Consider the following 23,594-nt stretch of genomic DNA (forward strand, 5'->3'; position numbering starts at 1 on the left):
GCCCAAAACAGATCTTTTAACACTGGAGCAGAAACGGTTGGTCTGGAAGCAAAAGCCTTTTTCTCTTTGGATTTGTAATGGAAACTGTTGTGCTTTCTCTAGAATAGCTGATGAAAGGGTGTAGATCATGGATGTCCCGTGGAATTGTAGTTTCCCAAAGGTGAGTGAGAAGTGTTGGGAGTTGAGAGGCTCTTGCTCAGGGATTTTGTGCCATTGCTGGCATCCTTCAGGTGAGTGGGCTTAGAGAGAGTAGAAGAGTTTGGGAAAGGTAATGGAGATGTTACTCGAAGGAGAGGGTAGACATGGCAAGGAAACCTGGCTGGACAAGGATTCAAGACTGAGGCAGAAACTGCAGGATAAAAACAAATTTAGAAGTTTTCAATGTGTGCTGTCCTTCAGCCTCTTGTGCTCACATGGGGACTATATCCTCCTTTTCTGGGCAGGGAATGTGGCATTCCGATTCCTGGTGTAGTGATGTGCTGGGGAGAGCTGGGTGCCTCTGGTGCATAAATCCCTCTGTCCAGTGGTGCTGTGGTGTTGGTGGCTGCAGAATTGGGATGGGAAAGGGAAGTGGGAATTGCAGTGGTGTGGCTTTTCCTGCTGGAGAGATTCCTGACCTGTGTTGGGAGCATTTCCCTTGAGCCAGATAACACAGGTGCACCCACTGGTGGGATCCTCCTGCTTCCCCTGCCCCTTGCTTAGGTGGCAGCACCACATCTTGTAAGGATTTGTTGGGATGTGGAAGCCTCAAGGGAGCAGCCCTGTGCTGGGGCCTGTGCCACCTTCTCACAGCACCAGGCTCCTTTGGCCACCTGCTCCTTGTACCTGCAGCTTCCCTTTCCTTTGGGCTATATTCCTTAGTTTGGGGATTATTTTTTCTTACTTAAAAGGGATCATCAATCTTAGAGCCTTTTAATGTTCGTAGATGTCTTGGTGGTTTTTAAATGGATTATGGCACCCATGAATTTTAGCTATATATAGAGCTCAATAAACAAGTTATATGGGTCGTGTCCCGGTGGAATGCTGCAGCCTGCTGTGGGTCCCACTTCCTGGGGAGCAACATTCTCACCAAGCTGAGCAGAGCTGGATTATTCACCATTTGTTCTATTTCTTACCCAATCACCCGCGTTCAGCTCCTCAGTGGAACCTTGTTGCTGTCAGTTTGGTTTTTCCCAAAATTGATAGAAATTGAATCAGGGTGATTTCTGTGCCTGAGCTGGGGGTGAGGTACACAGTGTAGAGGGGAAGGAGATGGCTTTGGTTGGAAGCACGGGGACACTTCTTGTATTGATATTTTGCGGGTCTCACCCTGGACAGTCACTTTTGCCATGGGTTGGTGTGATTGTGAGTGTTCGCCCACTGCCGTCTGTGAATCCAGAGTGAAACAATCGCCCCAACGCCAACAGAAATCGAAACTGCGGGGGTTTGCAGCACAGTGTGCAGCCTCGGAAGAGGGACGCGCGTGGGTTGGGATCCCAGGGTGGGTGCGAGCAGGGGGTGCTGCCTCTGCCGGCCCCTCCGGGGCAGGGGGACCCTCTCCCCCCCTGCCCGGCTGCCCCCCGGGAGCAGGACCCGGCACGACCCGCTCCTCTCTGCGCTCCGGCGGTGGCCGGGGGGCCGGGGCGGCCTCCCCCGCGGGGGCCGGGGCTGGGCCAGCGGCGGTGCCGTGTCCCGTCCCCCCCGCGGCGGCCGGGCCCGTCCCCTCCCACCGTGGAGCCAAGTTCAAACCGCGGGCCCCGGCGCAGCGGGACGGGGCCGGACCGGGCTCCCCGGGGCCGCCGCAGGGGCCGCGCCCGCGGGGCTCCATGGTGAGTGCGCCGGGACACCCCTTCTCCCCGGGACCCCCTTCCTCTTCTCCGGGACACCCCTCCCTGGGACCCCACCGACGGACCGGAGCCCGCTGCACTGCCGGGTTGGGGTCGGCTCGGCCAGGGTGGGACTTGCGGCAGCTGCGATGGGGCTTGGGACCTGTCGGGAGGTGACTGGTTCTCCTGGAATGAGGCTTGGACTGACCGCGGGAGGGGCCGGTCCGCCCGGCAAGGAGCTCGGACTGGTCGGCATGGGGCTGGAGCAGCTGGGAAAGGGCTTGCAGCAGCTGGAATGGGGCTGAGCTGGGTCCAAATGGGGCTTGGATTCTTAGGAGGGTCGCGATGGGACGGAGCTCCGTGGGGAAGGGGCTCTGGTCTGGCTGGGGAGGTTGGTCCAGCTGGGATCAGGCTGCTGTGTCTGGGATGAGGCTTAGACCTGGCTGGAATGGGGTTTGGATGTGGCTGAGGGAGAGAACGGAGGGTCTGTCCCTGCCTTGGGGCTCTGGGTGGTGGCAGGGCCCCTTTGGATAGGAGGGAGTCGGGGACACGGTCCATCTGGCTGGAAGGACCTGGTGACCCTGGTGGGCCCAGGCTGGTGGCAGGAACTGCCCCTTGCTGCCCCGCTGGCTGGGACTGGCAGGAGTGCCACCAGGAGCTGCTCTATCAACAGTGGTGATTCCCCTTATCTCCTCGTATTTGCTGGAGGATTAGAGTGAGGATGAGATTAGCTGTGCCTGTCCTGCACCCGTGCTTCTCCAGGCTGCTCCTTCACTACCAGCTCTCCCCTAGGAAGGGACGTGCCACCTGCCTGTAGCTTGTTGCTGTGGGATAGGGACAAGGGGAGAAGGAATAACCCTAAATCAGCTGCTGAACTTGTTCTCCGTCCTGAAGGGGGAGAAGTCAGGAGCAGGATTTGCCACCTCGGTCTCTCCCTGCATCCCTCGCTTGTCACTGCTGCTTCCCTGCTTTCCATGGTGGGGGTGGGAAGCACCTACTGCACCCGCTGAGCTCCTGCCCTGGCTGTTCCCTGGACTACTCTGCACTTCCTCCCGGGCTGAGCACTGAGCCCAAGCTTGGCTGTCTTGGAATGCTGGAAATAGTGTGCTTTCTCCTGGAAGTGGGTCCCAGTTGTTTAATAAACCACTTCAGGGAAGTAATTCCCATTTTCATGGTAAAATTGCATGGCCTTGCCTTCCTGGCAGAGGAGGCTTCTGGAGAGTAACCCTTAGACTTTGGTCAGGGTGTCCTCATGGAAGCAGTGCTCTCCTTTGATGTCCCTGGGGACTGTACCCTCGGCTCTCTGCTGAATCACCTCTGGGGCAAGATCTCTCAGTGGTTTGCAGGGAGCAAAGCCAGCTGCACAAGGAGGCTCTTCCCTGCCCTTCCCAGCTCCCAGATAGAGCTCAGCACAGCTCTGCTGGAAGATGTGTGGTGATTAAGGAAGCTGAAGAGCCCAGTGGGATTTCTACTGGTTATACAAGGATTTGCTCATATCCTTGCACGTGCCTGTGCTCCGAGATGATGGTTGTGTCCTTGTGTTCCCAGAATTGTGCACTGTTGGATTTTGCATCATGTTAAGCCTCCATCACTCCCGTTGAGCTGCAGGAGCTCAACGGGAGTTTGAAAAGGTTTCCTCACCCTTTTGGAGCCAGGTCCAACTCAGCATCGAGTAGGGTGCACAGAGAAGGTGCGGATTTTGCAAACAAACCCCCCAGGTTCTCACCAAAGGGAAGGACAGATGGAGTCTCCCTGGGCTTGGAATTCAATGAGAGAAATTCTTCCTTCTGCCTTCTTGGAGCAAATGCAGAGGTGGTGGGGAAGGCAGTGAGGTGGGGAGCAGCAGGCGTGGTCTGCAGGCAGAGCTGCGGCCCCTTCCTCCTCGCTCCTGCTTTGGCTGTGGTGCAGGGGTTGCATAGTTGGAAGGAGCTGAACTACTTTCTGCCTGCCCAGACCTGACACCTGCGGCATGGGGGTTGTTTGGGAGGGGGTTGATTTTGGGGGGACTTTTCCTGAAAATGTGAAATGATAGAAATGCCAGGATGGGGCCCCAGTGCTGTGCCACTGCTGAGACGTGTTGAGCGTTTGGGCTCCTTTCCTGGCACAAGTTTTGAGCTCCCCATCCTCACTCTGCTGTTGCTGAGCTGCTCAAATATCCCCAAACCTGGTCACTTGAGCTTGTGCTGGCTTTTCTTCAAAGCCCTGGGACTCATCCCTGCCTCAGAGGGTCCATCCACCCCCTCCCTGTGCCCCTCTGCCAGCTCAGGTGTCAGCACTTGGGGTTCCCCGCTCTGCAGGGGCCAGCACGGGGCTGTTGGGAAGGTTTGGAGCCAGGAGGCTTGGAGGGAGCTGGGATGTGCTGGTGAGAGCAGATGCTTGTGCTGCTTCTGTCTGGCTTGTGGTGAGGATGCCTGAGCCTGGGATGAGCATCCTTTGAGGGTGCTTGGATCTATTTGGGCTGAGGTGTGGATATTGCTGGTGGGGACCAGGCAGCTCCTGCCTCTAGCTCCTCTCCAAGGAGCCTGGCACATCCCTCCCTGCTCCCCTTGGGCTTTGGTGCTTGAGGTTCTCTGGCCTTGAAATGCCACAAATTTGGGATCTACTGGAACCCTGCTGGGGCAGAGAGCTCAGGGATGAGCCCCATAGACTGACACAGGTCCCTGGCACAGCTCTGTGCTAAGAACCTGGCTGCTGGCACCGGAGAGTTCTGTGTGTGCCATGGGCAGCACTGCTGAGCTGGGCTGAAGCTGGAGCAGTTTCCCAAGGTGAGATGGCTCATCTGGAAAGGATGTTCTTTGGGAAAGGAGACAGTTGAGGCTCTTCCATCATGTGTTGCATCTTCAGGTCTGATGGAGCTTCTCACTGGGGGTTGAAGGCAGAGCCCAGAACATTCCTTAATCCCCAGCTGACTCTGAGCCCTTCCCTGGCAGATTTTCCCCCGGGTGCTCTCCTGTGCTGTTCTGCTGCTCCTGCTCGTGGCTGTGCTGAGCAGAGGCAGGAGGTGCAGCATCGCCAAAATCCTCCGGCAGTACCGCGCTGTCATCTTCCATGAGATCCAGAACCTGGTGAGCCAAGGCAGGGATCTGCCTGGGGGCCCAGCCCTGCCTCTGGGAATGCTGCTGGGCTGGATGCAGCCCTGCTGTGGGATGTGGGGAGGGATGAGCTTGGAGGTTTTAATATGGAACTGGCTGCTTTGCCAACAGTGCTGGGGAGGGGGTTGTTTTCAAATGGGGGATCCTTGCTCCAAGTGGAAGGCACCGATCCTGTGAAGTGCTGGATCTTCTTGCTTTATTTCTCCAGAGGAACCTGACTGGGTCGGTGTACAGGAGCGGGAGGGCTGGGCCCGCTTGTCGTTCGGACAAGGTGAGCACCGAGGGACACAGGGCTGGGGCATCGCGTGGGCTGAGCCCTCAGGGAGCCACAGAGCCTCCCCCACTGCCCGGGGTCCTGTGCTTCTCTCCTCTGCAGGACCAGAAGATCCTGCTGTCCATCTACAACATCAGCATGTCCCTGCGGGAGGTGGGGGCCAGCACCCTGCAGGGCCCTGAGGAGCTGGCAGTCTGGAGGGTGGCCAGGAACACTGAGATCGTGCTCCGGGAGAACTGCAGGAAAATCAGCAAGGTAGGAAGCCCTCTACTTCCCAGCCATCCCAGTGGCTCCCAGTTCCCAGGGCTGTGGGCAGACCTTGCCTTGTTTTGTGCTCTCCTGGCTGCCTGTGAGGAGTCTCCAGGCTCTGCCTGCAGCATTCCAGGAGCTGGGGGATGCTGATGGCACATCCATGCCAGGGAGCTTTAGAATAACCAGGGAGGGAAGTTCAGTTGTGGCAGCGTGGGATAGGCTGGGGGGGGGAGGGGTTTACCACCACCTCCCCAGTGAGTTTTTCCACCTGTGCCACGATGCCATGGCTGATGGGAGCTCAGGGCCTTATCCTGGGGGGATGCTCACGCTGTGGGTGCATTTACCCAGTCCAGCTCTTGCTCCTGGGTGCTCATAAGCAAGAATTGGGATTTCTCTCCAAAGGGCTGGTCTGGGTTCCTTCGGCATCCCTGGGGCTCTGCCGAGGAGGCCCCATCCAGGAGGATCCTGATGGCAGCATCAGCAATTCATTAACCAGCTGGCAAACCCCAGGACAGTGAAGTGCCAGCTCCCAGCTCTGCCTGACCCTGGCACAATGCTGGCACTGTCTTCCCTTCCACTTCTGGGGACATTGGCTGGGGACAACCCTGCCTGGGGTCTGCTGGTGTGGAATGGAGCTGCTGCTGCTCTGGAGACCTGATCTGGTGTCCATAGATGTGCTGTGGGGTGCACACTGCCAGCTCAGACAGGGACAGCCATCCGTGGGTCCTCTTGGGGACCTGAGACCATATCCTTACCATGGCCATAGGCACTTTGGCCACCCCAGCCATGCAGAGCCTGCGCGTGGTGGCTTTTGTCCCCTGACTAACATCTCTGTGATGCGGGGGGGGGGGGTGGAATTCTGCTCCTTCCCTCACCACATGGAGCGCAGAGCCCACCACACACAGCCCTGGCACAGCCCCGGCGCGGAGGACCCGGCCGCAGGAGGAAGCAGCTGCGGGAGATCGGCAGGAGGGCAGAGAGGCTGGTGACCTGCTGGGAGAAGCTCAATGTCCTGCACGCACCCCGCCAAGCACCCTGGGACTCGTAGGGACGCCCTCGCCGCACGCCGGGGGATGTGCAGCTCCAGCACCGGGGCTGCCAGTGGCTTGTCTGGGGACCTGGGACAAACTCAGCCCTGAGGGCAGAGGGGTTGCTGCCAGCAGGTGCCCAGCTGAATTCATCCTTCTGCTCCAAGCAGTGCCCAGGGGCCGGATCCACCACCCGTGGTTGGGGCTGGCAGGGTGGTTTGCTGTGGGATGGGTGTGACAGAAAGCTGGAACACCAGAAACACTGGGAAGAAGAAGGGGAAGAACTGAAAATAGAAGGTGAGGGGTGGATTCTGCCTTGCTTCTGGCCCTGCAGCACCTGCTGCTCTTTTGGGGACAATGGGTGTGTTTTGGGGCAGAAAGAGGACAGGTGGGGCCATGGCTCTGGGGGCTCTGCTGGAAGTGGGACCACAGTCCATCTGCAAGGCTCTGAGGGTGTTTGGGCTGTGGATGGGGACAGGTGTCCCTGAGGCACTGCTGGGATATGCACCCACAGTGGACAGGGAAGTCAGGGTGCATCACTGGGCACATGGGGAAGCCTGGGGAGTTCCAGTACCCAAAAATCCCAGGCAGGTGCAGGGTCTCAAGGCCAGGCTCAGCCTCGGTGACGGGCAGCACTGTGGAGGGGCCCGGCTGCTTGGCATTGTGGGTGCCCCAGCAGGAAGGGAATGGTGGGGTGTGAGGTGAGGTGAAGGGCATCCTCCCTTGTGACTGTGCCCTGCCAGCACCCTGTCTGTGGCCTCCACTGCTCTGTTGGGTGGCAAACAGTCTCTGGGAAGCCATAAATAAAACCTCTCCTTCCCTGGAAGTACTTTGGATGCTTTATCTGGTGATCCAAGGGCTCTTGTGGATGGAGCTGGCACAGTGCGGGGTCTGGGCATGGTGCTGGGCCCATGGAAGGCCAGGCAGGAGCCTCCAGCAGTGGACGGCACCATGTCATCCTGCCTCTGCTCACTGGACTTGCATGCCTGGTGTGTGGGCAGTGGAAGACAGGAGCTGCTTTCTTGGGAGGCCATTTCCCCTGGAGCAACAGCCAGGAAGGCCTGCAGTGTGGCCCTGCCTCAGTTTCCCCAGCCCGGCTCCGCCCGTGTGGACGCTGTCCCAGCACTGAGCGGGGACAGCCCTGCGCGGGGATGGCTCTGGAGGACACGAGATGGCAGCAGTGGGCTGTGAGCGCTGAGCGGAGCCGTGTGTTCCCATGGCCACACCAGCATCGCCGGCCCTCGTCCCCGGTCCGGGCAGGGCTGTGGCCAGGGGGGCAATGAGCGCTGCCGGTGAGTGGGACACCCACCCCTGTGCCCTGGAGGAGATGGGGGGCGGCTTTCCCTGGGGGTTTCTGTGTGGTTCAAACATCCGGCTGGGCAGGGGGGATTCAGGGAGGGGAAATCAGGGAATGCTTAGGGGTCGTTGCCCACCCCCTGCGTCTGGGAACTGGGCTGGAAGGAGCTGGAAGGGCCGTACAGCCAGGGGTGGGTGGGAGAGAGCCCTCCCTGCCCTGGACACGTCGGAGTCTCCAGGTGTGGCAGGGTGCAGGCAGGACCCCTTAACTGGTGGGGCAGGACAGGGACCCTGTTTGGGGGGTGAGAGCAGGGGGGTGCAGCCTGGGAATGCTGCTCTTGTGGGGTCCCTGGAAGGTGCTGTCTGCCTGGCATGGGGCAGGTTGGCAGCAGGAGCCATCCAGGGAGCCCCAGCTCGGCACATCCCAATGCCAGCGGCCTCCCGGTGCCGTGCTCCTCCCCGGCTGGCCCCTTAGTGCCTGGGCTTCTTCCTCTCAGCTCCGTCCTCCTCCTCGGGAGCGAGCACTGCCCTTTCTCTGCCTCCACAAGAGGTTTTGCACTGGTTTAATTCCTAGTTTTTTTCTTATTCTCCCTCCCTTATCCCAACCACCGTCCCTCCACAGCCTGCTGGCATCCCAAAATAGCCCTCTTGATGCTTGATATCCCATGGATGAGGCTGGGGGCCACGGCAGGACCTGATAGCTCCTGCACCAACAGGATTGGGACGGTGGCTTGGGACAGGGTGACTCACAGCCTTTTTCTTTATCAAGGCTGGAGCAAAGTCCCCTCTTCCAGTGACCTGTCAGCACCTTCCCAGATAAACCAAAGCAAAAACCACCTCCCTTTACGACCCTTCCCTCACAGGCAGCTGCTGCCGAGCTGGGAACCTGGTGCGGCAGTGGGAATGAGTGCATGGAAAGGAAGGAAAGAGTGAAGGAAGAAGCAACCGGGAGGGAGGGGGAAAAACGAGGTCGAAGTGGTGGTGGAATCACAGCAAAAACAGCCGGAAAAAGGAAACAGGCCCTGAAAAGTCAAATAAAAATAGCAGCGAGGCGAACCCAAGTGTGCAGCACATGGGAGTGAGCGCATTTCCTTCGAGGGCAGCACCGCACGCTCCCGGCTGCTCTGGGGGGGCCGCTCTGATGTGGCTCCAGCCGCTGCCATGGCCCCCCAGTGCCCCCGTGCTGTGCCAGGCACTTGGCAGCAGCTCAGCGCCCAGCCAGCCCCCGCCTCGCCCGGGGTCCCTGCGTGCCCTTGTGCAAGCCCCTGCACACTGGGGCTGCGGGGACGTGGCAAAGGCTGCACACGGGTGTTAGAGCTGAAGGGGTGCAGGGCCGTGCCCGCACCGCCGCCTTGTGCCCTGTGCCGCCGGCGTCGCTTTGCCAGATGCATCCGAGCGCTGTGCGAGCAGCACAATCTCGGCTTCCTCCCCTCCCCGCTTGTTTTGCAATCACAGCAGGGTCCCGCTGGGAGATGGGGGTTGGTGGAGGGGCTGCGGGGACAGGGATATGGGCGAGGATGGGGGGTGGTGCTCCTTGCCAGGACCAGTGGGCTGCATCCCAGCCCAGCTTGGGGCTGAGCTCAGAGGCAGCAGCAGAATCCAGGGGCAGTGTCTGGGGGACAGTGCCGGGGGATCAGTGGGGTACTGTGCCTGAGGCCCACAGAGGGGTGCAATGCCCTGGTGCTGTGCTGCGGGTCCACAACAGGGTACCGTGCCCAGGGACTGCACTTGGGGAGCTTTGCCAGAGGTCCACACTGGGGGAACATGCCTGGGGACCATCCTGGGGGACGGGGGCTTCTGTGATTCCACAGAGGCACATTTCAGCCCTCCTCACCACCACTGTCCCACTGAAAGGCAGCTGTCCCTGAGCCGTCACTATCTTGGGGTGCCAGCAGTCCCCTTGGCTCCAGGGGACCCTTGCCCACATAAGCCCCCTGCTTCAATCCTCACTCCCTTTTCAGCGGTCCTGGCAGTCCTGGCACATGCAGGCTGTGTCTGTTGGAGGAGAGCAGTGTTTTGTTCTCTCCCATCTCCCTGAAGCTTCATGAAGCTGCTGAAAGCCCAGATTTACAGTGTGATAAACGCTGGAGGCTCTGTGAAATATCTGACTGCTCCATCCTTTGGAGAGTGACTGGTTTGGAGGAGCGGGGAGCACTGGGCAGCACACCCAGAGGCAGAACAGTGGGTCCCAGGGAAGAGGGATGGCCGGGACCGGGGCTGATGGAGCTGAGCCACGACCCAGGTGGGTCCCAGCACCCCTGGCCATGGGTCACAGGGCGCCTGAGCCCCTCTGGGCAGTGGGAAAACGCTGAACCCCCATCATTTCTTGGGCCTCTTGCTGGTTTTGGAGCATCTGCCGACCAGATTGTGCTGCGGCGTGCCGGGGTGCCCGTGCCAGGACATGCCAGCCGGGAGGAGGGGTGTGCCCGGGCCCAGCTCCGGGTGTGCTCCCTTCCTGCGCCCTCATCGCTCGCTCCCCTACTGGGTGCCGCGGGCTGCTCAGCGGGAGCCTGCGTCCTCATCCTCACTGGGAAGGGCTGGGAGATGCTGGAAAGTGGCTCTGCCTGCTCCACTGTCTCCGACAGCAAGAGGTTCGCAGCCTCGGGGCTGTGCCTGCATGTGGGTGTGAGTGAGTGCTGGGATGTGTGGGCATGGATGTGTCCGTGCGTCACGTGTGTGTGTGTGTGTACCTGTGTGAGTGTACCTGTGTCTCTGGACACATGCCTGGGGTGTTCCGAGTGTGTGCAGGGCTGTGCACACACGTGTGTGTGATTCCAGGTGTGCACACGCCTGTGCCTGCGACGGGATGGCTGCAGGCCCTGGTGCCGCTGTCCCCGTGCCCCGTTCTCCCCGTGCCGGGGCTGGCATTGGAGCCAGCAGGCCTCGACACGGGGGCAGCCACCGAGCCTGGGGTGACGGCTCTCACGGGGGCTGGGTGCTGCCGACCCGGCCCCGGTGTTATCGCGGCTCCCCGGGCCGGTGCCGGCTCCGGCGGGTGCCCTCACCCAGCAGTGGGGAGGGGCCCCGCCGGTCCCCGCTCCGATGGCTCCACACTGTCACGGGGTACATCCACACCGACCTGCCAAGAAGCTGGGGGGCTTCTGGGGCTCGGCTGGGGAAGGGGGAACCAAGCTGCCTCCCACCCCCATGGCCCCTGGCCCCACTGCTCGGCCCGCAGCATCCTGCGCCGGGGCCCATTGTTCGGCCGCGCCGGGCTGCGGGGCAGGATTTCTTTGTCAGAGCTCGGCAGTATTTTATTCTAACAATTAACCAAACACGCCCGGGCCTCCAAGCCTGTTTGTGATTATTGGAGGGCGAATTCCCCAGCCTCTCTCCCTCTTGGTGTTGGCTCCGCCTGGGGCTGCACCGGGTGGAAGGGATCCAGCCCCTCTCCCACCCGCTCAGGGTTGGGGACCCCCAACCGCGCCGGCAGCCCCCCACTCCTGCAGCCAGCGCTGGGGGGCTCGGTGGCCTCGACCCCCTTGGGAGGCCGCGAGCATCGCCCGCATTGTCTCGGCAGCAGCGGGATCCGAGGGGGCGCAGGGGCAGCGGTGATTCATGGCAGGGGGGATGTGAATCACAGCCCTCGCTCTCCGGGCAGGATGCGGCCCTGCGCTCCCAGCTTGCCGCATGCCAGCCATGGACCGCAGGCTTTGTCCTCCGCAGGGTGGAAGCGGCTCGCTGCCCGTGGTGGGATGGGATGGGGCCACTGCTCTTCCTGGGATGCTGGCGCAGCTTTCCCAGCTCCAGCTTCGGGGTGGGACGAGGGTGCTGTGGGCTGTGAGTGCCTCCTGCATCCTGGCTCTCTCCGAGGCTCCTCGCCGTGCTTGGTCTTCATCCTCATTGCTGCACCAGTGGTAAAAGAGCTGGGGCTTCCCTTTACAAACTCTCCCGAAGGGTGAACTGCCCAGCTCAGGTTATCAAGTTCCTGTAAAGTCCTTTGCTTGAGGCCATCTCCCTGATGCTGCAGTTCCACACTCCAAGCAGTGGATGCTGAGTTCCTTTCCTGTAGCTGTGGCCTGAGCTGGCAGCCCCCTCCAGGTGTTGCTCGTTGTGGGCAGGGGAATCTGGAGCTGAGGGTCGGGGTGGGCACTGAGGATGATGCTGCTCACTGAGAGCAAAGCAGCCGGAGCCGGTGCCCTGCAGAGCAGCCATCTGGGTTCGTCGGGGGCTGTTAACCATCCCGGGGGAGACATCCTGAGGTTGTTTCTCTGCTGCTGGGAATGAACGGATGCTGGGAGACACTGGGGTACATGAGGAGGTTTGCAGCTGCAGGGTGGGAGGATGGAGAGGGGACCAGTGCTGTGGTGCTGACCCAGCTTCTCCAGCATCCTCGGCAGCCAGAGCCAGGCCTGGCGCAGGAGTGAGTGCAGATAACATCTCCTGCCTGCTGATCCTGCCGGTGACATTGCCTGGCCCTCCCTGCAGCTGCATGCACGCCACTGCCTAAACCTGCTCCTTCAGAGCCAGGGCTCCTTCCTCAGCGCTGCTGTCTGGCCCCGGGCTCTCAGCCTGATCCTGGATCTTAAAATTCAGCGAATCATCGAAGCAGAGCCGCTCGGGCGGCCGGGCCAGGCAGGGCAGCCGGAGGGCGGCACCGGTGAGCAGCCCGGCGAGCAGCGAGGCACCGACGGCCACCGCCAGCCCCGCTGCCTGGCACAGCGCCTGCCCGCCCCCCCCGCGGCCCCCCCACTGTCCCTCCACCACCTCGCTGGCATTGCCCCCAACGGGGGACAGCTGAAAGGAGTGGGACCCGGAGGTGTCCTTGGACGCCACCAGGACGGCCACGACGCTGGCTGCGGCGCCGAGGATGCCGGGCAAGCCGTGGAGGTTGTGGATGCCGCACTGGTCGTGGAATGTGAGCTTCCTCCCCAGGAGCGGGGCGAGGAACCTGAAGCCGAGGACACACACCACGGCCGAGAGGCTGCCGAGGGCAAGAGCGGCCACTGGTGGCATGGACATGTCGGCCACCACGCCGATGGCCACCCCGCCGGCCAGGCTGCCGTTCTGCAGGTGGCCGGGGCTGAGCCTGCCGTCCCTCTCCAGCAGGCTGGAGGCCACAACAGTGGTTATGGCGCTGGCATTCATGGCCAGGAGGGTGTTCAGGATGGCGCGGTGCTGGGCATTGCCCGGCTGGCAGAGGACAGCCACGAAGCTGGGCCAGAAAACCCAGAGGATGAGTGTCCCCACCAGGGACATGAGATCAGAGCGGGATGTTGGGGTCTCCTTGGGGTGCAATGGCTGCTGCGTTGCCCTGAACAGACCCTTGGAGACACCGAGGCCAAAATAGCAGGAGAAGACGTGGATCGTGATGGTGCCACCCACATCCTGGACACCCAGACAGGTGACAATGACCCACTCGCTGGTGAGGTAGATGGGGATTTCACAGATGGCCATGACGAGCAGCTGGCAGGGGCTGGCCCTCCCCAGGATGGCCCCCACGGAGATGAGCACTGTCACAGCAGCGAACTCAGAGATGAGGAGTTTGTGGAGGTCCAGGTGGATCTGGCCGTGGTGGAAGTGGTGGAGCAGGCCCTGCAGCACCAGTGCCCACTGCACAGAGAAGATGAGCAGGAGGAAGTTGTGGGTGAGGGCACTGAACCCGTAGCGGGGCAGGAAGGTCAGCAGGAGTCCCAGCCCCACCACCAGCATCACCTGGATATCCTGGAAAAAGGGGAAGGTGCTGTAGATCTGGTTGGCCACCAAGTTGGTATCCTCCGCCTGCGCTGAAGCCTCATCATAGGTGACAAAGAGGGCAAAGAAGAGGAGCAGGGCACCCTGGAAAAGCCCCAGGAAGAGGGGCAGGAGGCGATGGGAATGGGTGGAGGGTGACACGGCCATCCTGGAGTGGGCAGGAGGGGATGGTGGTCAGTGGTCAGCAGGGCACTGGTGTAAGATGACAGCCCAGCAGCACTTCTGGGGTGAGCTCTGCTTGCTCCTACATCGGGGGTTTTATGGCCATGGTTAACTTTTAACCAAAGATCTAAGTTCATGTGCCAGAAGAGGAGGGGTTTGCCCCTCCCTTCTTTAAACACAACACCCATAAAATAGCCACATGTTCTTGTTTGGCCACTATAAAAGTGGACATGAGGGGCATTATGATTTTGAAGGGAAACAAGAAAAACCTGAGGTGGGGCAGACAAGGGAGAAGGAGTTGGGTGAGGAGCTGGCCAGGGATGGCAGTACCATGGCACTCACCCCCATTTAACTTATCCCCATCCAGGAACAGGGACCTCCCTGCTGCAACCCTGAAATGATGCTGGCAGCTCAGACAACCCCAGCTCCCGGTCTGGCTCTTCCACATCCCTCTCCAGGTTGGCTCTGGCACTGCCGCCATCCCATTCTGTGGGATGATGCACGTTTTCCTCATCCACCACTTGGATTTTGAGAAGCACCATAAAGCTCCAAAGTCAGGGTTGAAAAGATCCTTTTCTCACAGGTTTGCATTGGCTTAAATGGCTGGAAATTCATTAACAATTAGCGCGCGAGAAAAACAAAGACCAGAGCAGCCAAGCAGCTACCCCGAAGTTTCTGGGTTGCTGCTTAGTGTGACATTTTGCCAGTGAATGTCTGGAAAAAAAAAATTAAAAAAAAAATATATGAGAACCACAAGAACAAAAGGCAGAAGGGTTGGTAAATATTTGTTCCAGAGAGGAGATATTTTTGTGCTGTCCCTGATCTCAACACCCCTGCCGCGGGCGCTGGCTCCGCGCCGCTCTTCGTCATTGTTACTGGAGGATGAGGCAGGCGAGGGCGCAAAATGGGAAACAATTGTTGAATAATCTGTGCGAGGCTCCTCTGCCAAACCCTCCCCGGCCATTTTTCAACCCAAAGATGCTGGAAATGGGGGCAACAGAGAGGAGGAGGTTGTGCTTTGAAGGCAGTGCCTTTGACGGGTGAGGAGGGGTTGTGTTGCACCCAAGCCATGGCCAACGGCAACAGAGGGGTGGTGGGAGCAGTGGGGGCTTTGGGATGGGAGTCGGGATGCTTTGTCTGCCCCTAACATGTCCCTGCTGCACGGCTGGTGATGCTAATGGCAATGGATGCTCCTATGGGGATCCCTCACCCAAGGAAATGTGCGGCTGGGGTCTTCACGGTGCCATTCGGCTCTCTCTGGTATCCCTGGGGTGGCTGGGGATGGGATGGGATGGGATGGGGTGAGGAGGGAGGATGCCCCTATTGCTCCTGCCTCTGCCCACACAGGGGCACAGCCTGACCTGCCTCCCGTGGCTGGTGCTGGCTCCCAGCTCCACCAGGCAGTGACATGAGGGACAAAGGGACCCAGGCAAAGCCTCCCCCACCCCTTGCTGGTGTAAAAAAGGCAAACAAGGGGATTTCAGCCCCCAACTCCTCACCTGTGACTCTTCGCACACCATGCCAGCCCATCAAGGGGATTTTCATGGAGCCAGCCTGGTGCAGTGAAACTTCTTTGGTTGACTGTGGGTGAGATACAAGCAGAGATGCTTGGAGCAGGTTGTGCTCCTGGGATGGAGGAGCTGGGCTGCTCTTAGAGAGCTGAGGAAGCATTTTGGCTCTGGATCAGCAGGATTTGGGCTCCTCTTGGTGTGGCCAGTGGTGGGTGCTGCCTGTTTGCTCCTCTCCTGCTCCCCACAGCGTCTCAGCCTGCCTCTTCCCACTTTGGTTTGGGGTCTTTTAAAGGTGTGGTTAAATCAAACGCTGAAGAGAAAAGCTATGAAACAGGTCTTTTAAGAAACAGAGTGCTTGGAAGATTTCAAGGTTATGGCACAGTGCCTCCTGCAAGGAGGAGGAGGAAGATGCCGGAGGAATGCATCCTCCTGGAGCATCCCAACACTGCCAGATCTGCTGGAGAGGACAAGCAGCACATGGGGAGATTTGGCATATAAATGCTCTCCTGGATCTGGCCATCTTCTCTGGCAAGGGGCAGAAGTGTGGGGCACCAGGAGGCTGGGGTCCCTTGCTGGACTCTGCAGGGTCAGGAGATGCTGGGGGGACACACAGGGAAGCTCCTGTGCAGGGCTGGGCTGCCGGACTCGGTGCTTGGGGATGGGGTGTTTGAGGGGGTGGCAGGGCTCGGTCAGTGGGCAAGAGGGAGTTGCAGGCTTAGCAGGATGTCCTTGGACACATGATCTTTTTCCACCTGGAAATATTTCTCTGGCAGCACTTGGGGATTTGGGATGTTTCTCTGGGCTCCTGGGATTCCCTGTGACCCACAGCCCCTCACTTCCCTACCAGCAGCACCCTCAGCTCTGCCACATCCACAGGGCCAACCAACACCACATTCCTTTGATGAGCTGTTGGGTACCACCACCCCCTTCCCTTGGGTAAAGTCCATCCTGTGAGCCTTTCCACTTCCCAAACCAGATGAGGCACAAAAAGCGTGATGCCCAAGTGCTCCCCAGGCTGAAGACCCCACAGCTGAGAGGGGGGAAACTCCGCTGGGACGCAGATTAAAAAATAACCTTTATGGCACCCATAAAAGAAGGTTGAAATTCCAAGAGGTCGCTGGAAAGGTGAAAGTCCCCCCCCAGCCCTCGAGCACCCCTGAAGGCAGCGAATGATTAACCCTACAGTGCAGGGTGCACCATCGGGATGCCACGGTCTCTGTGGGGAGAAGGTCCAATCCCTCCAGTAACGTTTTCCAGGCACACCAAGTTTTCTCTTGGCACCAAAGGAGAAGGGATGGAGGAAGCATCTGGCAAGGGCCTGGGCAGTGGGGAGGGAGGGGAGCATTGAATTCCACCCCCCACATCCCCCCTTCACTGGGGGAGGGCAGTTGTTTTATGGCAGGAGGACTGGGGAACCATTTTAGCAGGATCCACGCTGGGACTGCTGGAGGAGTTCCCCGCTGAGGGCTGGATACAAAGAAAAGCTGAATTAACCGAGGGTCATATAAGGCAACAGGATCTGACAGATCCGAGCCAATATATGCTGGCAGCAGCCAGTCCATGGCACTGTGAGAAACACTCCTGCAAATTTAACAAATCCCCATGGTCTAGAAAGTCATGTACAAGAAATTACTAATGAAGGGATCTAGTCATATCTGGATTTCCAGACGTTGGTCATGCTCCCACCGCGTTCTGCAGGCCATATAAGTACATGGATCTGAATCCTGAGTGCTGGAGACCGGGAGGATTGTTACGATCATCTTGCCTGACCTCCTGCGTCAGACGAGGGCTCCCGGCGAGGAGGGGATACCAGGCGCTGGCGGCTGGATTCTGCGACTGTGCCGAGCTGGGGATGGATGGATGGAGAGAGAAACCTGAAGGAGAGCAAGGTTTGGGAATGCTGCTGTGGCAATGGAGTAGCTGTGTGCTCCCATCAGCCAGTGGTGATGCTCTGGCACCCAGGTGGGTGCTGGAGACCCACTGCTGGGCAGAAGGGAGCAGGAGCTCCAGATTCATCCCTGCAGGGCAGCACCATGTGATGGGAAGAGACTGCTGACAACACCCCCAACCTTGGAATCACTCTTCAACCAGCTGCTCCCTCCAGCCTGGAGCACCCCAAAATTCCCCCTTCCCTAAAGACCCTGCCAGAAAGCCGGTCTACCTGCACAGCTCTGACTCAGTTCCATCCCCTCCATAGATCCTACACAACCGCCCTCCTGCTGCCTTAATGAGCCGGGAGTGATCACCGGGAATGTTTTCAGAGCTCCGGACCAGCTGTGACCCCGCGAGCCCCGGTGCCGGCTGTCAGGCGGCGGGCAGGGGGCCAGCCCCCTCCTCCCCAGCCCCTCGCAGCCGGGTCCTGCCGGGTGGGGGGGACACAAAGCCGAACAGACGTCACCCCGGCATCACGCGGTCCGAGTGGCCTTCTCCATCTTGTTAGCACATTGTGTAACACAACATGTGGAGGCGCTGGGACCGCACACGCATGAACTCCCCGACAGCCCAACCAGGGGGAAAAGAGGGAGGGGGAAAAAGAAAAAAAAAAGAAAAACCCAAGAAAAAGAAAAAAAAAAAAAAAGGAAGCAATTTAAGCTTTGAATCTTTCTCTTTAAAATGTTCTCATGGCTTCATTAGAATTTGCAGCCACAGAGGCTTTGAAGAGCATGGTATAAGGAGTGAAACATCTGGAAAAATTAGGATTAATGAAAACATAATTCCCAAGACTAAAGGAAAGATTAAGCCTGCGTTACCACTTGTGTGTTCCACAGCTTTTCCCCAGCTCGTAACGCTGAACTTATTAAATCGCCCTGAGCTGAGTTTTCCTTTTCTCTCTCCCTCCCCTATGGAGCCCAATGGAAGTGGCTGATGCCAAATGTAAGGACAACCAACTGTGCTGGCCAGCGCTGGCGTGAGCGCACCCGGCCCTGGGCCCAGGTGGGCACCCACTTCCCAGCAGAGCTGTGAGGGGTCCCTGGGCAGGGGTGGGGGGTCCCGTGGGTTCTGGGGTGGTCTGCACTGGGCTGGTGGGTGCTGTACCCCGTTGGGGCTGCACCTGCTCCTGCCTGGGGTCCTGAGCAGAATGGGGACTGAGCAGCTCGTGGGATGGGTGATGCTGGGGAATTAAAGATAAATTAATTAATGCCCTGCTCTGCTTCTGGATGCTTGGCCAGGGTGAGACTGAAGTGGCCCTGAGGTGCTGGTGTCTCTGGGTGGTGTTTCTGTGAGAGCAAGGGTAGCCCTGGTGATATGCCATGCTGTGCCATGCTGTGCCATGCCACGCCACTCCATACTGTGCTGTGTCGTGCCATACCATGCTGTGCCACACAATTCCATGCTGTGCCATGCTGTGCCATGCTGTGCCGTGCCTTGCTCTGGCACCACCCCTGCTCCAGGATCCGGGCTGTGACCAGGGGCTTGGGACATGCCAGCCCCATGCCAGCTGGAAGTGTTTGGCTTTGCCACTGCAGTGCTGGAGGGTACTGGGGGGGTCACACTGGCTGTGCCAGCCCCTGTTCAAGCCCCCTGAACAGTGCAGGCCTGGGGTCTTGGGCAGCTCTGAGTGGAGCTCAGCCACACTGAGGGAGCCTCTAGGGAAGTTGCTCTGGGGTGACAGACCCTTTGTCCCTGTAAAATCTCGCAGCAAATCCTCTCTGTTGGGCCAGTGATGCCACCAGCAAGTACCACTGGTGGGTTCCAGCACTGGTTTGGGAGGGTCACATCGGATGTTTGTCCCTGCAGCTTCATCACCACAGAGGCTGATCTGCACAGATGGATGGGTCTCGGGTCGGAGTGTGTCCCTCTCCAGACCAAGAAGCCATGGAATCATAGAACTTCTTGGGAAGAAGGAAAACAAGGAGAGCTCATTCCATCATGCCCTCATCCATCCCCCCCCAGCCGGACACTGCCAGCTCCACACCTAGGCTGGCTCTGCTGAGCAGCCCACCACAGCGACCCCGGCAGCTGGAGCCAGCAAACAGCTGCAGCCCCCTGCAAGGATCGGGATTTTCCGAGGGATGGGGACAGAGAGCAGCACCTGTTCTGTGAGTCTCTGCTGGGATTTGGGTGGGCTCTTGCCTGCTGGGTGCTCCCCACGACGTCAGGGTGAGGGAATCAGAAGTTTTCTGCATCCCCTCCTTGCCCGCTGCCCCAGATTATGCCAGGACTGCATCGGGATGGGGCCAAAGGTGTGTTTTGAGCCATGCACGTGAGAACAGGGCTCACTTGCCCCAGGCCTGGTTGAAAAAGGCTGCTTTGCCCCACACACGAAGTGAAGGAGGAGGCAGCGTGCCCAGGCCACTCCCCAAGAATGGGAGGCTCCCAAGGGACTCAACGGGACCCCTCTCTCCCTCCTTCCCACGCTGCTGTCCCGCTCAGCTCCAGCTTGTTTTCCAGAGAGGAAACCGGCAACCTTGCTATTATTTTTTTTTCTAATTTTTTTTTTTCTATTTTCCTTTTTCTCCCAGTGTGAGCGGCGGGGCCCAGCTGGGGGGCAGCGGTGCCGGGTGCCGGCGGGCGCCAGGTGCCGGCGGGGCGGCGCGGGAGGTGCCCGGCGGCCGCGGGGGGACAAAGCCGGCGGCGGCCCGCGGCGCTCGAGGCCGTATTGTGTGAGCGAGGAGGAGATGGATGAAGGTCACATCCTGCCACTCTTCCGATGCCCGGCACCAGGAAAAAGCTGCGCTTTGTAAATATAAAAATAAACAACAAACTCTTCCCCCCATTTACCACCTTCCCCCCGCCCCAAAGAAAACAACAACAGCCCCCGCGGCATCGCAGCCACCTGCTCGGGGAAGTGATTTTTCATATAGGCAGGAAACGGGGGTCTAATTAAATCTGGGGTCAAGAACATAAAGGGAGAACGAAGTTTATTTAGGAGTCCTCCAGGAGGGTGGGAGGGGGATGCTCAGCAGGGCTGTGGGGGAACCACAGGACGGTGTTTTGGTGGGGCTGGAGGGGAACCTGGGAGTGTTTTGGCCTCAGGGTGGGTGGCAGGGCATCACCTTCCTTCTGCCAGCGGGTCCAGCGTGCCACAGCGGACAGTGGTGGCAGCTCGGTCCTCACCAGGGCAGGGATGCTCCGGGGGACTCCCCACTCTCCCTGTCCCCCTGCGGGTAGAGAAAGGAGCCCGGGGAGCGTCACGCTCAGACCTACAAGAGTGTCCCCAAGCCTTCAGCGAGATCATATGAGGTTCCTGTTTCACAAGACGGAGGATGGCATTTCCATTGTGCTCGCCGGGGATGTGTTGCAACGGGGCAGCCGCTTCCATCCTTTGTCCTCCTCCCCGCAGAGGAGGAGTCTCAGCCTCTGCCAGGGTCACACCCTGGCCCCCCCCAGCCACCAAATTTGGCTCCACTGGCCGCGGCAGCCCTCCTCGCCTGGTCCCGTCCGCAGGCATCGCCCCATCGCCAGCGCTCTCCGGCTCCAGAGGTGCCTCCTCGCAGCCACCGCGCTGGATGCCCTCGGCCGGGGGTCCCCACCAGGTCAGGGACACTCCAGCAAGGTGATACCCACCTCGAGCCGCTCCCAGCGCTGACCCTGGGGTGCTCCAGCTGCCTTCCCCTGGCCGCTGCAGGGCTCCTGCCTAATTTTCACCACCAATTAGCAAACTGACCCCAGCAAAAGCCCAACTGGGGAGCCCTGGGTGATGCCCCGGCCCCTCTCCCATGCCCGCAGCGGGCAGCTTCCAGCTTTTAGGAAGCTTTGCAGAGACCTTTGCCTTTGGGTCGGGTGCTCCCAGCCTGGACCCGCTTTCTATTCCCCAGCAGGGGTGTGCCGAATATAAAGTATCACAGCATTGTTATGAAAAATAATTCAAACCCACCAAAAAGGCCAGCAGCAGATGGAAGGGCGAGATCGGAGCAATCCAGGCTGACTGTAACCCTTCGTGGGTGGGGAAGGCAGGGCATGCAGGGGACCAGCACCCACATCCCAGCTCTGCTGCTGGTGCTTGCGGGTGTGGAAGGGAAGGTGATGCGCTGAAAGTGTCCCAGTGCAGACTGTGGGCAGGACAGGGAACGGTTTCCCATGGGAAAGGGGGAACTCGTGCCTAGGGGCTCATAACACAGTGGGGGTTTTGGACAGGCTTTAGGGATGTTGGGATCCCTCATCCTCAAATCCCTGCTGAAGGATGGGACGTGCAACCTGGGCACCACTCAGCCTGCCTGCCGCCCTCCCCACCCTGCAGCAAGGCGTCAGGTCCCTTCTGTGACCACTGATGGGACGCAGGTGCCACCCACCACACTGGATGTGTGTCCCCTCTCTGCCGCCAGCATCCCGCCGCCGAGCCGGGTACCAGGGGTGGCGCTGGGGACGAGGACGCGTCCCCAGCCGCGGGCCCTCGCTCCAGCTGGGCGCTGTTTTGTAAGGAACTCCTGGGCCTCTGCGGCGCAAGAGATAAGCCCAAGAATTCGCCGTCAGTTCCAAATATCCGTCCGCTTCCTCCCGCCGTCCTCGCCGCCGCTCCAGCCCGCTTGTCTCATTTCCGCAGCAGCGTGCTGGGAGCGCTTCCTGTTTTCCCCCCGGCCCCGGGGCGGCGGCGGGGGCTGAGGGGCGCGGGGAGGAAGGGCAGGACAATGGGCGCAGGTCGGGACGGGCAGCTGCCCATCGCCCGGGATGGGGGTTCCTCGGTGGCCCGGGATGGGGCTGGGAGGGAGGGGGAAGGCGGATGGCAGGTGGCAGCAGCGGGGACGTGGGTCCTGGGCTGAGCTGAGATTGCGGATGGGGTTTCTTTCTTTCCTTTCCTTTCATGATTTCTTTTTTTTTTTTTTTCCTTCAAGGGCTTTGCTGTAAATCAACCCAAGCTCCCTTGAGAGCATCGTCTCTGTGCCGCAGTGGGAGCCCCTGCTCCAGCTGGGCATGAGGACAGGAATGAAGCCGGGTGGAGCACAGCCCTGGGCGGGGGGACCCTGCCCTCTATGGGGCAATGAATCGCCCCGCCACAAGTTGCATTTTAGGGTCCCCTCCAGTCAAACCACCCACCACAACCCTCTCCTCCCCAGCCACAGTACGAGAGAGCAGCATCCCCACGGGACTGCCATCTCCCAGGAGCTGTGTCTCGGAGCAGGGGGTTAGGAAGTGGCTCCCCCATCCCAAACTGCAGCTGTGAGAAAAGAGGGGTCGACTTCGGGGCTCTGCTCACTCGGAGCCCAGCAATCTCCTGCCACAGGTAGGACCAGCCAGTGGGCAGCTCTGTGTCCCCCTGTTTTTGGGGCTCCTGCCCCCCGGGCCTGGGCCGAGTGTGAGTGTTTACTTGGTGTCTTTCTCACCGCTTGCAGCGTGGCAGGAGTTATTCAAAGGCGGGCGGAAGCAAGCGCAGCAACTGAAACAACAATGAAAAGGAAACAGAGCTCGAAAAACTCTCCGTTCATAAATCAACTGAACTGCAGGTGATCCCTGGGCAGGAGCGAGCTGAGGAAGAGACACGGCTCGGCTCAGCATGGCCAGCAGCCAGGCAGGGTTGGGGGAGGCTGGGATTTCCCAGGGTGGTCCCAAGTGATGCTGGGGTCGGTGTCCATGTCCCCGGGGCTGCACATTAGGGCCTTTGAGGCAGGTGAGGTGCAAGTGTCGCTGGGTTTATTTTTATTACAATTTTTTTTATGCATCTAGGTGAGAAAGGTGAAGCTGTGCGGGGTGGAGTGGGTTTGTGGGGTCAGCATTGCATGCACACGCACAGGCATGTGCCTGCTTTCCAGGCCAGAGGAATGCAACAAGCCCAGGGATGTGATGGAGTGCAGGGACCGTACCACAGCCCCTCATGGCCAGCAGAGTGGGGGGACATAGTAATTTTGGTGCTTGAGGGGGTGCAGAGCAGCCCCACTCTCTTTATTCCTCTCCACGTTTGCTTTTTGGGTTGAAATCCATCACTTTGGAAGCAGAGAAGCCAAAAAGTTGTGGGTGAGCATGGCTCCAGTCTGTGGCTGTGCCATGGGAGATGTTGGGGTTAATGGGAGATGATCCAGGGTTCTCGGCAGCATCAGGTCGTGGCTCCTTGCTGGGATCTCATAAAGGCTTTTTCCTCCTTAGGAAATAGAGCTGCTGGATTGGGACAGGCCTCTCGGTGCTGGCAGCATCGCTCACAGGCAGGGGATGGGCATGGGTGGAAAAATCTCCCCCTCCTGCCTCCAGTTGTGTCCTGCAGCATCTTGCTCCAGGCAAGACAGGGGCCAGTTTGGACAAACCAAGCTGTCCCCTCCTAGCTGTCCCCTCTGCCAGCTCCTGTAAGCTGAGACCCAGTCCTGGGGACACCAAAAGGAACTTGTGCCTTTGGGACCAGTGGATGGCCCAAAGACCAGGCTGGTGGCAGTGGGCTGACCTTACAGCAGAGGAAATGATCCAGTCATGTTCCCTGCACTGGGAAAGCCAGGAGAGATTGCATGTCCCCCTCTGCTGCTATCCGTCCTCCCTCCTGTGATTTCCCTGTCATCTTGTCTTTTGGCAGAGCTGGAAAACTGGGAGACCACCGTAAATAAATCCTGTGTCTTTAA

At 59.6% G+C, this 23,594-nt stretch overlaps 1 protein-coding gene and 2 long non-coding RNA genes across 4 annotated transcripts; 2 read left to right on the plus strand and 1 right to left on the minus strand.

The window, feature by feature from the left end:
* Positions 1-3,840: 3,840 nt before the first annotated feature.
* LOC109144289 lies at positions 3,841-7,277 on the plus strand. Of its 2 annotated transcripts, XR_005603437.1 has the most exons (4): positions 3,841-4,870; positions 5,106-5,168; positions 5,274-5,426; positions 6,313-7,277. It is a non-coding gene; the product is annotated as an uncharacterized LOC109144289 (long non-coding RNA). The 2 variants fall into 2 exon arrangements; XR_002044951.2 differs by having other exon boundaries at positions 3,842-4,870; positions 5,274-7,277.
* Positions 7,278-12,193: 4,916 nt separating this feature from the next.
* LOC104687824 (ammonium transporter Rh type B-like) lies at positions 12,194-13,588 on the minus strand. The gene has a single exon (XM_039563652.1). The coding sequence runs from the start codon at positions 13,586-13,588 to the stop codon at positions 12,194-12,196; it is 1,395 nt and encodes a 464-aa protein (XP_039419586.1).
* Positions 13,589-21,211: 7,623 nt separating this feature from the next.
* Positions 21,212-23,594, plus strand: LOC104687676. Its single transcript, XR_005603436.1, has 3 exons — positions 21,212-21,693; positions 21,888-22,276; positions 22,386-23,594. It is a non-coding gene; the product is annotated as an uncharacterized LOC104687676 (long non-coding RNA).

This window comes from Corvus cornix, chromosome 20 (genome assembly GCF_000738735.6).
Source record: "Corvus cornix cornix isolate S_Up_H32 chromosome 20, ASM73873v5, whole genome shotgun sequence".
NCBI lineage: Eukaryota > Metazoa > Chordata > Aves > Passeriformes > Corvidae > Corvus > Corvus cornix.